The sequence below is a fragment of the Theropithecus gelada genome, chromosome 6, assembly GCF_003255815.1.
Source record: "Theropithecus gelada isolate Dixy chromosome 6, Tgel_1.0, whole genome shotgun sequence".
Taxonomy (NCBI): domain Eukaryota; kingdom Metazoa; phylum Chordata; class Mammalia; order Primates; family Cercopithecidae; genus Theropithecus; species Theropithecus gelada.
This window is the reverse complement of record NC_037673.1, coordinates 21828113-21846252: the sequence shown is the minus strand read 5'-3', so window position 1 is coordinate 21846252 and position 18140 is coordinate 21828113. Positions and strand designations below refer to the sequence as shown.

The window sequence follows — 18140 nt, the reverse complement described above, 5'->3', positions numbered from 1 at the left end:
CAAAAAAAAAAAAAAAAAAAAAAAAAAAAAAGAAGTGATGTTGCTAGTCATTCTTGTGTCTGGGAACAGTGACTTATGCCTGTAATCCCAGCACTTTGGAAGATCGAGGTGGGTAGATTGCTTGAGCCCAGGAGTTTGAAACCAGCCTGAGCAACATGATAAAATTCTGTCTCTACCAAAAATACAAATACTAGCTTGGTGTGGTAGCATACGCCTATAGTCCCAGCTACTTGGGAGGCTGAGGCAGGAGAATTGTTTGAGATCACCAGGTTGGGGCTGCAGTAGGCTGTGAGTATACCCCTGTACCCCAACCTGGGTGACAGAGGAAGACACTGTATCAAAAACAAAAACACACTAATTCTTGTAAAATACCTTATATGCTGCCCTGGCTGAAGATAAAGAGGATGGAGAAGCCATTTATAAATCTAAGCAAACACAGAAAGAGGACCCACAGAACTAAGCAGACCTCATTGTTATAATCTATTTTGTACTTATAAAACAAAATACTCAAGACTGGGTAATTTATCATGAACAGAAATCTACTTGACTGACACTTCTGGAGGCCGAAAAGTCCAAGATTGAATGGCTACATCTGAACAAAACTTTCTTGCTGTGCTATCCTATGGTGGAAGATGAAACAGCAAGAATGCGCACGCATATGCAAATCACTTCTTTTCTTCCATTTTAATTCTATCCAGGCCCCCAGCTAATTGGATGGTCCCTGCCCTTATTGAGGAGGGATCTTCCCCACTCAGTTCACTGACTCACATGCAGATCTCCTCTGGAAACACCCTCACAGACACACACACTAGTGCTTTCCCAATTCTCTAGGTGTATTAGACCATTTTCATGCTGTTGATAAAGACATACCCAAGACTGGGCAATTTTCAAAAGAATTTCCAAAACTTACAGATTCACGTGGCTGGGGAAGTTTCACAATCATGGCAAAAGGCAAAGAGGAGCAAGTCACTTCTTACATGGATGCCCATAAATGAAGAGAGAATGAAGAAGAAGCAAAGGCAGAAACCCCTGATAAAACAAACCATCAGATCTCGTGAGACTTATTTACTACCAGGAGGACATTATGGGAGAAACTGCCCCCATAATTCAGTTTTCTCCCACCAGGTCCCTCCCACAACACATGAGAATTATGGGAGTACAACTGAAGACAAGATTTGGGTGGGGACACAGAGCCAAACCATACCACTAGGTATTCCTTAAATCTGTCAAGTTGACACCTAAAATTAACCATCACAAGTCCAGCCCTTATCCACTTGGCATCCATATGCATTTTCCTAAGCCATACTTAATCTCCAAATAAAGATAATGGCAAGGTAATAATTCTCCCTAATATGATACAACTTCCTTTGTACAATTAAAAATACATTCTTTCCTTCCCCTGAAGAAGAGGTAAAGTCCTTGAGTGACGCTTACCCTTTGCCTAATGTCCCATAACTTAAATGCTATGGTATAAAATGAACAATACTTAAAGACTAATATAAAGTCAATATATCTTATATGTGATGATGAAAGAATAATATATAAAGAAAAACAAATATATTTTCTTAATATATGTATAAATACTCATAAACATATTCAAAAAATATGTTAAAAAACTTATGATAATTAGTCCTCGTTTCTACAACTACTCATGTGCTCATAGTACAAGATGTAATAAATCCTCATGGCATTTATTAACATCTTCTTCTACTTCTCATTCTGTATTGCTTTTGCCTTCCACAAGTATGTCAGCTGGTCACGATTCTTTACAGGAAGGCTCTGGGTCATTCCTAGTCCTACCTAGGTTGAATTATTATAACTTCCCATTAACCTTAATCATAGGGCATGATAATACTAGACACAACCTAAGGGATCTTCTGTATTCTAGACATACTCCACCTTACCTCTACTGTGGAGTAGTAGTCCAATTTCACCTCACTAGTCTGAATCAATCACCCCAGCCAAGACTATAACTCCCTTCTCAGACTGTTGACTTAGATGCATGAGGAGCCCAAAGTATCCTGGTGGCAGTCTTAGCTTTGAGTTTAACGGAATCACTGTTAGTGTCCTGGTGGAAGCATTCCTTTCTCTGGAACTAAGACGTATAGGTCAGCAGAGCATAAAGTTGCAGGAACAAGAAGCAAAAATTTGTTAGTGGGTCACCAGGGGTAATGTTGAGTGGTGCCAAGAATTCACCCTGGCCCTCAAAATTAATGTTCTTTTCACAATCAAATGCATTCATTCTATCCCAATAGCCCCTAAAGTCTTAACTTGTTCCAACATCAACTCCAAAGTCCCAAGTCCAAAGTTCCATCTAAACCAGATATGGGTGATATTCAAACCATGATCCATTCTGAGGCAAATTCTTCTTCAGTTTGTGAGCCTGTGAATTAATAAGTTACCTGCTTCCAAAATACAATGGTGGGACAGGCATAGGATAGACATTCTTATACCAAAGGAACAGTTAGCCAAGAAGAAAGGTGTAACCATTCCCAATTAAGTCCAAAGCCCAACAAGGAAAACAACATAAAGTCTTAAAGCTAGAGAATAATGTCTGCACACATGAGGGTAGAGTTTGGGCCCCCAAGGCCTCAGAAAGTTCAACCCAATGACTTTGTTGGGCTTGGTATACCCAGCATATCTTAAGGGCTAGAATCATATGCCTATAGCTTTCCCAGTTTGGAGTTGCATGCTGATGGCCCTACAGTTTGGTCTCTTGAGACCAGTCCTACTCTCAGGGATCCACTATGCCTTGCCTGGTTGGGGACTCTCTGACATGGCGTATTAGTCTGTTTTACACTGCTGATAAAGGCATACTGGAGACTGGGCAATTTACAAAACAAAGAGGTTTAATTAGACTCACAGTTCCATATGGCTGGGTAGGCCTCACAATCATGGTGGAAGGTGAAAGGCGTGTCTCCTGTGGCGGCAGACAAGACAAGAGTGAGAACCAAGTGAAAGGGGTTTCCCCTTATAAAACCATCAGATCTCGTGAGACTCATTCACTACCACAAGAACAGTATGTGGGAAACTACCCCCCTGATTCAATGATCTCCCACTGATTCCCTCCCACAACATGAGGAAATTACGGGAGCTACAATTCTAGATGAGATTTGGGTGGGGAGATAGCCAAACCATATCATTTCACCCCTCAAATATCATGTTCACACAATCATGCTTTCCCAACAGTCCCCCAAATTTTTAACTCGTTTCAGCATTAACTCAAAAGTCCACAGTCCAAAGTATCATCTGATACAAGGCAAGTCCCTTCCGTCTATGAACCTGTAAAATCAAAAGCAAATTAGTTACTTCCTAGATACAATGGGGATACAGGCATTGGGTAAATACAGTCACTCCAAATGAGATAAGTTGGCCAAAACAAAGGGGCCACAGGCCCCATGCAAGTACAAAATCCAGTAGGGCAGTCAAATCTTAAAGTTCCAAAATGATCTCCTTTGACTCCACGTCTCACATCTGGGTCACACTGATGCAAGAAGTGGATTCCCATGGTGTTGGGCAGCCCTGTTCCTATGGCTTTGCAGGGTATAGCCTCCCTCCTGGCTGCTTTCATGAGCTGACGTTGATGTCTGAGGCATTTCCAGGCCCATGGTGCAATCTGTCAGTACATCTGCCTTTCTGGGGTCTGAAGGACAGTGGCCCTTTTCTCACAGCTCTACTAGGCAGTGCCCCAGTGGGGACTCTGTGTGGGGGCACCCATCCCACATTTCCCTTCCAAACTGCCCTAGCAGAGGTTCTCCGAGTGCCCCACCCCTGCAGCAAACTTCTGCCTAGACATCCAGGCATTTCCATAAATCTTCTGAAATCTAGGCAGAGCTTCCCAAGCCTCAATTCTTGATTTCTGTGTACCTGTAGACTCAATAACATGTGGATGCTGCCAAGTCTTGAGGATCGAACCCTCTGAACCCATGACCCAGAGCTGTACCTTGGCCCTTTTTAGCGGCTAGGATGCAGAGCACCATGTCTCTAAACTGCACACAGCAGAGGGACCCTGGACCAGGCCCACAAAACCATTTTTTCCTCCTAGACCTCCAGGTCTGTGATGGGTGGGGCTGCCACAAAGGTCTCTGACATGCCCTGGAGACATTTTCTTCATTGTCCTTGTGATTAACATTTGGCTTCTAGTTACTTATGCAAATTTCTGCAGCCAGCTTGAATTTCTTCTCTGAAAATGGGATTTTCTTTTTTATCTCATTGTCAGGCTGTAAATTTTCCAAACTTTTATGCTCTGCTTCCCTTATAAAACTGAGTATTTTTAACAGCACCCAAGTCACCTCTCAAATGCTTTACTGGTTAGAAACTTCTTCCACCAGGTACCCTAAATCATCTCTCTGAAGTTCAAAGTTCCACAAATCTCTAGGTCAGGGGAAAAATACTGCCAATCTCTTTACTAAAACATGACAAGAGTCACCTTTGCTCCAGTTCCCAACAAGTTCCACATCATCTGAGGCCACCTTACCCTGGATTTCATTGTCCATATCATTAACAGAATTTTGGTCAAAGCCATTCAACAAGTTTCTAGGAAGTTCCAAATTGTCTCACATTTTCCTCTCTTCTTCTGAGCCCTCCAAACTGTTTCAACTTCTGTCTGTTACCCGTTCCAAAGTCGCTTCCACATTTTCATGTAACTTTACAGCAGCGCCCCACTCTACTGGTACAAATTTACTGTACTAGTCCTTTTTCGCACTGCTCATAAAAACATACTGGGAACTGGACAATTTACAAAAGAAATAGATGTAGTGGACTCACTGTTCCACATGGCTGGAGAGGCCTCACAATCATGGTGGAAGGTGAAAGGCCACATGATGGCAGACAAGACAAGAGTGAGAACCAAGTGAAAGAGGTTTCCCTTCATAAAACCATCAGACCTCATGAAACTTATTTACTAGCATGAGAACAGTATGGTGGAAACCATCATCATGATTCAATTATCTCCCACTGTGTCCCTCCCACACCATGAGGGAATTATGGGAGCTACAATTCAAGATGAGATTTGGGTGAGGACACAACCATACCATATCACATGCCCTCATTCCTACAGATCTATACGTCATTGCCATACTTGAGGCTGTCTGGGCGAGTTTGCCCCTGTGACAAGTATGTGACTGGGTCCCCAGGGTTTCTGTGAAATTCTTTTAACTCTAGGTGAAGGCCACCATGGTCTTACAGCCCACTCACTCTGCATGCCTCCAGAATAAACACCATACAGCCAAGGTTTAGAGCTTGTACCTTCCAGAGTGGTTGGTCAAAGCTCCCCTGGGCCCACTGGAGCCATGGCTGGAGTGACTGAAGGGCACTTTGCTGGAATGTGGGAAACAGAGTCCCTAGATAATCCTCAGCAGTGAGTCTGGGCAGGGGTGGGGGCACTCTGGGTCTATCTCTGGAAACCATTCTGCCCTCTCAGAGCTCTGGGCTTATGATGGAAGAGAAAACCTTGAGGTGTTCTGAAATGCCTTCTCTGTCTTTCATCCAGTGTTTTGAAGAATAGCACCTGGCCCCCTTCTGTCCGTGGTAATCTATTTAGCAAAGGGTAGTTTGGCCACCCCCTTAGTTTGATCTCATAAACACACTTTTCGTTCTTTACATGGCCAGGCTAAAAGTACTCAAAAATGTTACTTTCTGCCTTAATTTAATGTTAAGTTCTGTCTTTAAATCATTCTTTCCTCTCTCATTTTACTTCAAATGGCTTAAAGAAGCCATGCAGCATCCTAAATGCTGTGGTTCTTAGATATTTCTTCTGTCGGATATCTTAGGTCATTGCTCTTAAGTTCTACTTTCCACAAAGTCCTAGGATATGAACACAATTCTGCAAAGTTATTTGCAACATGAAATAGCGCTCTCTTTTTTTGTCACTTGCATCAGTTCTGAGAAAGATTCATGTTATTCTTCAAAGAAATTTACATTAACTCTCCTCTGGTGTGCATTCCATAATCCTGTATGACAAGGACTACCTTTATTCTAAAATCCAATACCTTGTTCTTAAGTTTGATCTGAGACTGCGTAAGAGCAGCCCTTACTGTTCATATTTCTATGAACATTCCAATTACAACCACTTAAAAACTCTCTAAGAAGTTTCAGACTCTACTTACATTTCTTTTCTTCTCAGCTCTCACCAGAATTTCTCTTAATACTGTGTTCATGGTGATCTAGGTTTTTTCTAGCTTCCTCCTCTAAATTCTTCCAGTCTCATCCATTACCCAGTTTCAAAGTCACTTTCACATTTTCAGGTGTTTGTTATAGCAACAACTCCAATTGGTGCCAATTTTCTGACCAATTAGTCCGTTTTGTGCTGCTGTAATAGAATACCTAAGACTGGGAAATTTATCATGAGGAGAAATTCGTTTGACCTATAGTTCTGGAGGATGAGCAGTCCAAGATTGAGAAGCTTTATCCAGTATGAAACTTCTTTCTGCATGATTCCATAGGAGAAGGTATAAGGACAAGAGATAACGTACATGCAAAAGGGAAAATAGCTTTTCTTCCATCTTTTTGTTGTTCTCTTTTGGCTTCCAACTGATTGTATGGTGCCTACCCACACTAAGGGTGGATCTTCCTCATCCAATCCACTGACTCAAATGCAATCTTCTCTGAAAAAACCCTTAAAGACACATTGAGGAGTAATGCTGTACCAGTTCTCTCGGTATTCCTTAATTCAGTCAAGTTGACACTTAAAATTAACTAGCACACCCTTGTTTCAATGTCTTATAATATTCCATTCCTTTGTAGCATCTTACATGCACACACACACACACACACACACACACAGACGCGCACACACATACTTATATTCTTTTGTTTTACATTTCTCTGCTGCATAATGTCTTTTTTATATAATAGAATGTACAATCTTTAAATTTCATTTGAAAATAAATTTCAATTTCATTTGAAAATAAATTTCAATTTTATTTTGCATTCTTATTTGGAAAGCAACTTTAGTATATTTATAATTCTGATATAAGAATTCAAAAATACAATTTTCCTAATTCTGTTGTATCTCTAGATCATAATGCAATGTATATACACAAGGCAAAAGCAAAAAAAAAAAAAAACTGATTTGCTACATGAAATCTCTCTCTTTTTGTTACACGCGTCAGTTCTGAGAAAGGTTCATGTTATTCTGCAAAGAAATTTACATTAACTCTCCTGATTTGCACTCCATAAATTGGCTAAGTCTTCTTGCCTATGTGATTTTTTTAAAGTAATGCTGTTTACTTTTGGTTCTACTCTCTAAATTGAAAACAGTGAAGTATATTAGAAAATTCAATATCAGCAGAACCCCCAGGTTAGTATTGAAAATGACTCGAAAGATCATAACCAGCTACCAGGTCACTCTTTATAGAATTATGTATTGTATTTCTGTCTTTTCTGTGTAAAGGTCTATGTGATTACTATAAATATCTAATCAATAAACATTTATTTTGGACTTAATGACAGACCTCTGCTAGGTGCTTGGTGTCGAAAGATAAATATGATAGGGCCATTGGGGTAAAATTGTTTTACTATAGTAAGAAAAAACATGCACTGAGTTTTAAAAACTCAAAATATTCTAAGTGTGATGAGATTACAGAGGAGTGAACAAATGATCTCTGCCTGAGATCAGAAATGAAAGGGTCCACACAAGTGACATGGACCTGGACATCAACAGTGAGGCAAATGTCCTCCAGGTTGCAGAATCACCTGTTCAAGAGCACAGAGGCATGAAAGAGCCTCATCATAAACAGTAAATAAGTATGAGTAGTTACAGCATGGGGTCTCTGGCAGCACAGTTGGAACCTAATCTGCAAGGCACATTTGAAATCTATTCATGTCACGCTGTTCTTAGCATGTCAATGAGTGTAGATGATTTTTTTAAAAACGGGGATAGAAACTCATTAGAGCTTTATGTGTTTTTGTTCTGTTTTGTTTATTTCCATTTTATTTTTGTAATCAATGAAAGTAATAGGATCAATCTTTTGAATTGGCTCAATGATTCCTTTATTCCTATGTTAAAGGAACTGAAGGGGCTGAAGGAGAAAGCAGATAGGATTCATTTCAGCTTTCCAGTTGTGAGAAGGTGAGGACCTCAACCTGTTAAGACAATGACAGAGTGATAAAAAGCAAGAGCATATGCAATTAAAAAGCAAGAGCATATGCAATTCCTATACATATGGAAAATTTTAAAAACATTTTCTAGAGGCCATACATTAAATATAATCTGCTTATATTTATCTATTATCTATGTCTTCCTACCAAGTTTATTTAATGCTCCCAATGTAAATAATGCATTGAATACAAAACTGTCACACTAGAAGTAGCATTTTACAAAATAAATAATTATGTAACATACTTTTTTACTGTTCATTGAAAGTAGCATCTAGTGTATAGTATACAAATGTAAATACTTATTGATTGAAAGAAGACATGAATGAATTAACAAAATTTATTGAAAGAAGACATGAATGAATTAACAAACTCATGACTACTTTAACTGAAATTGTGAGTTAGTGGGGCTCAGTTCCACCCTCACCTTGCTACCACTTTGTACAAGAATGTCTTTAAGTAAAAATAAGAATGATTTCAACATCTCTGGCCTTCAAGCATTGGATTGTAAAATGGAAACATTGTGCCAGATGATTCTTAAAATTTATCCCAAGCCTTTATATTATTAGTCTTAATTAAATCAAATAAATAAGGGATGATTACTACATGATACATAAAAGAGCAGAAGCAAGCCCTCTGTAGTTATATCATGAAATTAAGGTGGCTCGCCTGGTCTGGGCTTCAGAACCCATATGCTTGTTGTATAGAAATTCAGAAGACTAAACAATAAAACTCACATAATTTTACCAAACGCAAAAGGATAAAAACCCACATAATTTTACCAAACACAAACACTAAAAGATAATGGTTTTTAAGGTATATATACCACACATGCACACATAGATATAAACACATTCACACAGAAGGAAACCATTTAAAGTTACCATATAAAAATGAAAGCAAATAAAAATAAGTTGGTAAATTAAACTTTCAATAGATAGACACAGATATAACACATGAAAAAAGTAGATTAAGAAAGATTGCAGCTGGTACACACACACACACACACACACACACACACACACACACTAGAAATGACCAAAAACCATATGCTGTTAAAGTTCAAGCATAAAATAAAAAGTACAAACAATTAGGATATGTGCTGGTGAGAACGTTAGAAAATATACCTTGTTGATAGGAATGTAAAGAAGTAAAATTTCTGGTAGTCACCTTGACAATGCAGCTCAATATGTTGAATCTATATGCTTTTTGATCCAACTTTGGCAATAGTAAGAATTTACCAATAGCAGAATTGTTTGTAATAGAGAAAATAAACAAAATCCTCTTAACAAAGTGTCCACGGAAAAGAAATTCGTTAAAAATTGTGAGATGGATTTTTATGTGCTTTTATAAAATACCCATTCAGTATATTTAATGAATAAAATAAGGTTCAAGAAATTACACTGGAAAACAACAAAATTTAATCAGAGATGAAAATACTATGTAAATCAAATAGTCATTACAAATTGTAAAGTACTACTCACTTTGTTACATTCTCAGTCAAAATATTTTTATTTTTGTTAAGCTTTCATGTAATTTTAAATTAATGCAATTGCACCATACAATAAGTATAAATTGTGTGCAAGTATGCTAAGGTTCTGTTTTGTATTGGGGAAAAATTAATGTGTAGTTAGTTATATCTCTTTCATGTTAATAAAAACTGAGATACAGCTTAGTGGGTAAGTATACTAGATAGATAGAGATAATGTGATAAAGATAAGTCAATGCAGAAAGGGTAGTTAAATCCCACAGGAGTCCTAACAGTGGCTTAAAAAGTCATACATGACCATTTTCTCTGCCACCTCTTCCATCTGGTTTTTGATCCACAGTGAAGGTGGCTCTGATTTTCCTGAGGTTTCCCTCAACACTTCCAGAACCTCTTTTACCCAGAGCTGCCTCTGCATGGAATTAAAACTCACAGAAGCAGTGAGTAGAATGGTGGTGTATTACGGTTCTCTACAGGGACAGAACTAGTGGATTAATGTATGTATGAAAGGGGGTTTATTAAGGAGTATTGATTCACAAGATCGCAAGGTGAAGTCCCACAATCGGCCATTTGCAAGCCGAAGAGCAAGGAAGCCAGTTCAAGTCCCAAAACTTCAAATGTAGGGAAGCTAACAGTACAGCCTTCAGTCTGTAACTGAAGGCCTGAGAGCCCCTGACAAACCACTGGTATATGTCCAAGAGTCCCAAAGCTGAAGAACTTGGAGTCTGATATTTGAAGACAGGAAGCATCTAGCACAGGAGAAAGATGAAGGCCAGAAGACTCATCAAGTCAGCTCCTTCCACCTTATTCTGCCTGCTTTATTCCAGTTGCACTGGCAGCTGATTAGATGGTGCCCACCCAGACTGAGGGTGGGTCTGCCTCTCCCAGTCCACTGACTCAAATGTTAATCTCCTTTGGCAACACCCTCACAGGCACATCAGTAAAAATAATTTGCATCCTTCAATCCAATCAAGTTGACACTCAATATTAAACATCACAAGTCCACCTGTTGTCAACTTTAACCCATACACGTCTCCTGAAGTCATACATAATCTCCAAATAAAGACAATAATAAGGTCATAATTACACCTACCATAATACAGCTATCCCTTGTACAACCCAAAGCATGCTAATCCTTAATCTAAATGCTATTACAGAAAGTTAACAATACTTAATGCTGATATGAATTCAATAAATCTTGTGTCACATGATAAAGAAAATGAAGATATTTTTCTTAGTACAAATGTATACATGCACAAACATATTCTTAACAAAATAAAGAAAAAGTGTTCATGACAATTACAGTACTTATTTCTGCAACTGGTCACGTGGTCATGGCTGGTATGGATGATGACCTTCTTCTACTACCCATTCTGTATCCCCTTTTTCTTCAACAAGCACCTCAGCAGGTCATGTTTTTTTTTACCTAGTGGAGTGACCCAAACCTTCATTTCCGAAGAGTCTGGGCCAATTGTATCTGCCTGGATTGGGTGGTTGTAGTTTCCCATTGATCTTAATCAGAGGCCATGGTAATACTAAGAGATGCCCTAAGAGATTTCCTGTATTCCACACGTACTCTTCTTTACCTCCTTTGTGGAGTAGCAAACTGATTTCATCTTGATTATCTGGGCCAATCACGCCAGCCAACGCTGTAACTCCCTTCTTAGCCTGTTGACTTAGAGTTAGCAGGAGCCCAAAGTGGCCAGGTGGCAATCTTAACCTCCAGTTTAATGGAATCGTTGTTGTGTCTCCTGGTGTCAGCATTTCCCCCTCTGGAACTAAGACCACTAGGCCAGCAGGATGTAATGTCACAGAAACAGGAAGTAAGAATTTTGCTAGTGGATCACTAGGGGGTGATGGTGAGTGGTACTGTGTCCACCCTTTGATTCCTAGACTGGTGAATCCCGGTTATGGGAGAAACAGTACCATATATTGGACACTGATTCAGAGCATACACAACCTTCTGGAGAACTGATTGGATTGAAGGCAGAACCAGGTGGAGGTAATAGGATCATGGGAGCTGTTTCTCCCATGCTGTTCTCGTGATACTGAGTGCATTTTCATAAAATTTGAAGGGGCTTTTCCCTTTTTGCTCAGAAATTCTCCTTCCTGCTGCCCTGTGAAGAAGGTGCCTTTCTTCCCCTTCACCTTCCACCCTGATTGTAAGTTTCCTGAGGGTTTCCCAGCCATACTAAACTATGAGTCAATTAAATCTTTTTTCTTTATAAATGACCCAGCCTCGGGTATTTCTTCACAGCAGTATGAGAACAGACTAATACAGGTGGTTAAGGGAAACTGAGTGGGCAGACTAGGGAGATGTTGCCCAAAGTATACAAAATTTCAGTTAGATGGGAGAAATAAATTCTGGACGTCTAACACACAACATGGTGACTCCAGCTAATAGTAGTGTATTGTATTCTTGAAAATTGCTAGGAAAGTAGATTTTAAGTGTTCTCACTACATAAAGTGACACATATGTAAGGGAATGCATAAGTTAATTAGCTCAGTTTAGTTATTCCACAATGTATGCGTATTTCAAAACATGCTCTACATGAGACATACATACAATATTGTCAATTAAAGAATAAATAAATTAGGGGGAAAAGGAAAGTGCAAAAAAACTATTCAGGTCTCTATATAAATGAGATTTTACAAAATTGCTTTTCCTGATTACTATATGGAAGTCTCTCACCTCGAATGTTTCTCCTCCCATTCCCTTCTAGATGGGATATAAGATTTCAGGAGCTGGCCTCTCAATTTTGTTCATGGTGGTTCCCTAGCATCTTGGATAGTGTGCCGAGCACTTCATATGCTCACTAACTTGAGTGGAGTAATTACAAACTATTAAATCATTTGTGCATTTGTGTCTGTGTAAATGTATTGTCTGACCATATAAGATATTACATGTGTGAGTTCTCAAACGTATTGTCTGACCATATAAGATATTATATGTATGAATTCTCAAAATTGAATCTAAAAAGTGAAACACTATGCTTTCTATTAGTGTTTTCAACATAAATTGTACAAAAAATATTGACTTAAATTTAAATTAATTCATCTAGGTAATGTATACCTGTTTAATAAGTCTATTTATCAGAATTTTATTATGATATGAATGTTTGTTTGCAAAATACTGATATTACCTTATGTTATGACTATAATTTTGCAACATAGAAATAAATTATGCTTTAATAAGTTGTTAATTTCCACATGTAGTTTAACATGTACATATCTGTACACTAAAATGATATGTTTTGAACTGACCTGAATCCTCCTGAAATTCATATGTAGAAGCCATGAATGTGACTGTATTTGGAGATAGACCCTTTCAGGAGGTAATTAAGGTTAAATAAAGTCCTAAAGATGGGTCCTAATCCAATAGAACTTGTGGCCTTATGAAAAAAGGGGGATACACCAGAGAGGAGCTCCTCTCGCTCTCTCTCTGTCTCTCTCTGTCTCTGTCTCTCTCCGTCTCTGTCTCTCTCTCTCTTTCCTTCCCTTTCTCTCTCTCTCTCTCTCTCTCTCTGTCTCTCTGTCTGAGCACAGAGGAAAGGGAATGTGAGAACACAGTGAGAAACCAGGAAGAGAGCTCTCATCAGAAACCCAATTTTTTTGCTCTTTGATCTCAAACTGCTTGTGTTCAAAACTGTAAGAACGTAGATTTCTATTGTTTAAGACACCCAGTCTGTGGTATTTTGTTACTGTAGCCTGAGCTGAGCAATACAATATCCAAATCAGATCTCATATGAACTCTAACTCACAGTCATTTACATGTTAGTGATCACTTGTTTAGTTGGAGTTTATATCATGTGGGCAGCTCCTGATGCCTCTTCATCATAGTTTTGTCATACTCAGTGATCAGTTTATCTTTTCTTTGCTTTATCATAGTTTTATAAATATTTATTCCCTTTGAGTGACAGTATAAGATATAGAATTTAGTTATTACTATAAAATAACTTTTAGGGCTGGCTTTAACTGTCACTAAAAATACACTAATTTGTTACTGATCAAAGCAGTGTTATATGGGAACTTGAAGTGACTTGAAACTCTCCATTGCAAATTCTGCACTCTAGTTCTCACCACATATACAAGAGTGTTTTCTCTAAGAGCCGCATTCTCTCTGCAGATATAACCATTTAGAGTGGTTATATTGTCATTCCCTGGATTCGAGTGATAAGAGAATAAATTTCAAGCTCACTGCTACATACAAGACTACTTCAGATTGTTTGCAAATCATTGACTGTATTACTTCCTTGTGGCACATTAAACATGCCCCAACCACAACCTCCTGCTCTTACCTCCTGGGTATTTAGTGTTTAATAGTGTCAGGAACAGCTGGTGTGCTATCCAAGCACTGAAAAAGGTAGTCCTCGGAGATTTTCATGCTCCAGGCAACTGACCGAGACTTCTTAATGGAAAGAGTACAAAAATGCATGAGTTTTGTGGCAGTCATGAAGCAGCTGACAAAACAAGCTGGTATACTGGTGTTTAACTGCATTCTTGTAAACACCCAAAAAGGCCATCTTTAAGAACTTTTGGAGAATTTACGTTGGAATCTGCTCTTTCACTAAAGAAGGATTAACCTATATTGTAATTCAATGAACAATTATTTTTAATTCTATAGATACAACTGAAGAAATGTGACAGGAATACAGTTATTCTTGCTATCCAGTGATCCTTTTAAGTAGCTCAAAGTGCGTTGTATGAAAAAATATTTGCAACTTCGATGCATTAATGATTTCCCAATTCACTCCTTTAAATATTTGAGCTTTAAAAATAACTGACATAAACAATTTAATACAACTAATAGAAGAAAATATTTGTTCAGCATAGTGGAGGTTCATGTAAACATTAAAAACAAAAATGTAAAAGTGAAGACAATACGTGTTCATCTTTGCTTTCCCCACTGTACATTGCAATGTGGTGTTAGTTTGGCAAATTTTATTAATGTTGTCACTAAATATTTCTTATTTCTCAAGTATTTTGATTTCCTATTTGTAACTAAGTATAATACTTTCCTTTCCTTCAAATATATCCAACATGTAGAAGAATGTATAGTTTTTCAACTGTAATATTTATATCCAGAATTAGGGCAGCAGTGAATATTTGTAGACTTTGCCTATATAACACATGTATAGTGGAGGGATAGTAAACATCCTGATGAATATTCTGGAGGAAAATACTGCTGGGAAGATAGGGCTTTACTCTTAATAAACTGTCGATTTCTATAGCATTATAGAAAGGTAGTTTTAATGAATCTTTAATCCAGGTACCCAATGCTTCATGGAAATAAACGTTGGTCAAATTGTGATTAATGATAGTGATGATGTTGATGATGATGATGGTGATGATGATGGATAATATTAGTCTTCACTCCTGACTTCCCAGTAATGTTTATCTACATTCCCTCTAAAAGTTCCCTCTAAAAGTTTCTTTTCTTGGGAAAGGCTGCTGTAATATATTTTTCCTCTGTTAATAAAGCCAAGATTCACTCAACCATTTTAAACTGAAAGACCTTGGCATTGAATGTCTACAAAAAGTTATCGTTTCTTACTCTTGTCACAAGCCTAACATTTATTAAAAGAAAATGGTAGAAATGAAAAAGTAATTCATTCTTTTAGCTTCTATAGTAATCTAGGAAGACATAGTTTGTTCTAAATTTATACTCTTAGAGAAAAGGCTGAAAGAGTAATTGAATGAAAAGGAACAATCCTATTTTCCCCAAACAGAACAGTTACTTTGAGTGCCTCCAACAGATTAAGGGAGTTCTACTCACTGTATAAATTTGGATGTACACATGTGTATGTGTATGTATGTATTTAGATATATAGAAATATATGTATATATATACACACACATATATATGTCTATTTTATTTGCTCCAATTTGGGTACTTTTGATTTCACTTTGTTCTGAACTCAGAATAGTAACATTGAATAGGACGTTAGGAAGAGATACTCACTTTACACATCTTTAGAGACTGATTTCAATATGCTTATGAACAGATAAGGAAAATACAGAGAAAAGCTCTCTTCAACTTCTTTTAGTACAGAAAAAATATACCCACGCCAAAAAAAAAAAAAAAAAAAAAAAAATTAGGAAAGCTGCAGATCATTTGATTGTTTGTGGTGTCTTCCTATGTCACTGAATCTTTAGGTTCATTCAATCTTGAGGCAAAGAAGTGCTCTTATAGCTATTTTGCTATTCTTTATAGTTTCTCAATTTATCAAATATTCCTTTTCTAATTAAAGGCTTCCTGATGCTAGTAGGTAGTTGTTAATTTTTAAATTGCAATTGCAAATTACTTAACAACCTCTAATGTTCAGTACGCTCTAAACCTTTTAGTCTCTCTATTGATATCTTAATCATAAAATTAAAACATCAATAGTAAGCAGATGAGCTAATATAAGTGGCGTCCATGCTTTCTTTGGTGGACCAATCAATAAAGGTATCATGATGACTTTCATTTCAATGGTTCATCTCCTAGAAATGGACACAGCTTTTAAAATATATATTTAAAGTTGTGATTTGTACTAACAACTATATCATTGCTCAACATTTTGGTTATAATGGTTAAACTATCCTCAGTGACATCATGTACTCATGGCATACTTGACATAGGTCAAATACCAAAGGAAAATTGAGTTCAGCAGATAAGAGACATGACCTTGAAAGAGGTAAAACAAAAATGATGGAGTGATATTGTCTTATTTTCCAGGTGCATATGTACTCCAGGTCAAGGCCACAGATGCAGATGACCCGACCTATGGAAACAGTGCCAGAGTCGTTTACAGCATTCTTCAGGGACAACCTTATTTCTCTATTGATCCCAAGACAGGTAAATTTTTTATTAGAGGCAACATTATCACCAGCCCTTCAAATATTTAAACTTTAATTAAATCTTGGCATGGGGAGTTGCATATTGTAATACAGCCATAAAGCTTCAGTGCAATGTGCATTAAGCAAAGAAGATGGGATCTTACCTTGCTGCTGAAGAACGATTTCCATTTAAGTGAACTTTGTGTAAAATAAAACTTTTAATATATCTTTATAAAGTTCCAATTTGTTAGGTCGGCAGTCATTGTTGGTCTTATTTAAAATTTTCAAAAGTCTACTTAAAAAAAATTCTTCCAGCTATAATAGCTTTTCATTTCATATTTATTGGATGGGTTCGGTTATATTCAGTTTTGGGCTTTAACAACACATGGGAACATCCTGGAGCTTCTACTGCTATATATATAAGGGTTATGAATGCTTGGTTTAGATTAATAGAGACTTATGCTTATAGTGGGAGAAGGGAGAGACTTGACAATCTTGCAATACCAAAATCATTGATTCTGTTTGCCTATGTTTTCAAACACAGTCCCACTGTTAATTAAAAATAGCAGTTTTCAAATTCAAATATAATATGAGTAGCATACGAAGGGCAGGAGGCTATGCACGTGGAATATTTTGTCTTTCCTTTTAAATAAATGAGGAAGCTCTGTTTCTAAACAATCAATATCTGAACATTGAATACTTTGCTAAGAAGACTCGACCACTTGACCAGTGATCAAAGTAGGCCTTCCATGTCACAGTTGAAGCAGAAATCCCACAACAATGGTTATTTTGTCAATGATTATATACTACATTCGAACATATTGCAAACTGAATTTAATATGATGCATCATGTGAACTTAAAATAATGGAAAATTGTTCTCATACTGAACTAATAAGTTACATTTTAAAGTTGTAAATTAATTTTTAAATACCAACATGCATTTGAAAAGTATATATTTCAGACACTATACATTCAAATAAGTTAAACATTTTATAATTGATACTTCCTGAGAGGTATGTGTAAAAATCTGGTATACTAATTAGATATAAGTTAATTAACAATTATTATGTATTAATGTTGCCTGGAAACATAAGGTCTATTGATGTTTCTTAACAAAAGTTGAAGTGCAAAATCTGCAACACTTTTTGTCAACTGAACCTGCCATTCTCTCTTAATTTCTTATCCTCCTCATTAAGCCAATAGGGGGCAGAAGTCATCAAAAAATTAAAGAACTAAAATAGGGAGTCACTCCCCTATGTAAACCTGAAAAACGGGTAGAGTGTAGTAAGGACAGCATCAGTCCTTCAAGAGATCCAGTAAGAAGGGAGTATCAGTACTGAAGAGAATCCTGAATGGCTTAGGACAAAGAAGCTTCTCTGATTTGCATAGACTTTTGGAGAATAAAAGCCAGTCTGTCAAATGTTAAAAGTGAGTGCATGATGAGAAAATTACACCTTACCATGCAAGTGATTTTTCAAGAAATACGGCAGCAAAGATAAGAAAATGTTTAGCAATACCATCTAAAAGGAGCTTTTGTGGTTATTTTTTAGCTGTGAAAAAAAAAATCTTATATTTATTTTGTAGAAAAGGGGGGTAAATTGAAAAAAAAAGATTGGGGAAGTTGTCCAACGAAGTTTATGATCCTACAGTGTTCCAGAGGAATTAAGAAGGCCTGGAGAATAGGCAGAATATATGAAAATAATGAAGGAAAATTATCTAAAATATTTCATTTCTTCA

At 37.2% G+C, this 18140-nt stretch overlaps 1 protein-coding gene across 8 annotated transcripts in view; it reads left to right on the top strand.

Moving 5' to 3' along the window:
* CDH12 (cadherin 12) overlaps positions 1-18140 on the top strand; it is a 1140321-nt gene that overhangs the window by 1013852 nt on the left and 108329 nt on the right. For 7 of the 8 annotated variants that reach the window (XM_025388387.1, XM_025388389.1, XM_025388391.1 and 4 more), the window contains one exon: positions 16302-16421. The exons of the other annotated variant lie outside the window; for it this stretch is intronic. In XM_025388387.1, the coding sequence (XP_025244172.1) occupies positions 16302-16421 (120 nt within the window). The remainder of the gene's footprint in view (positions 1-16301; positions 16422-18140) is intronic. 8 annotated transcript variants of the gene reach the window in all.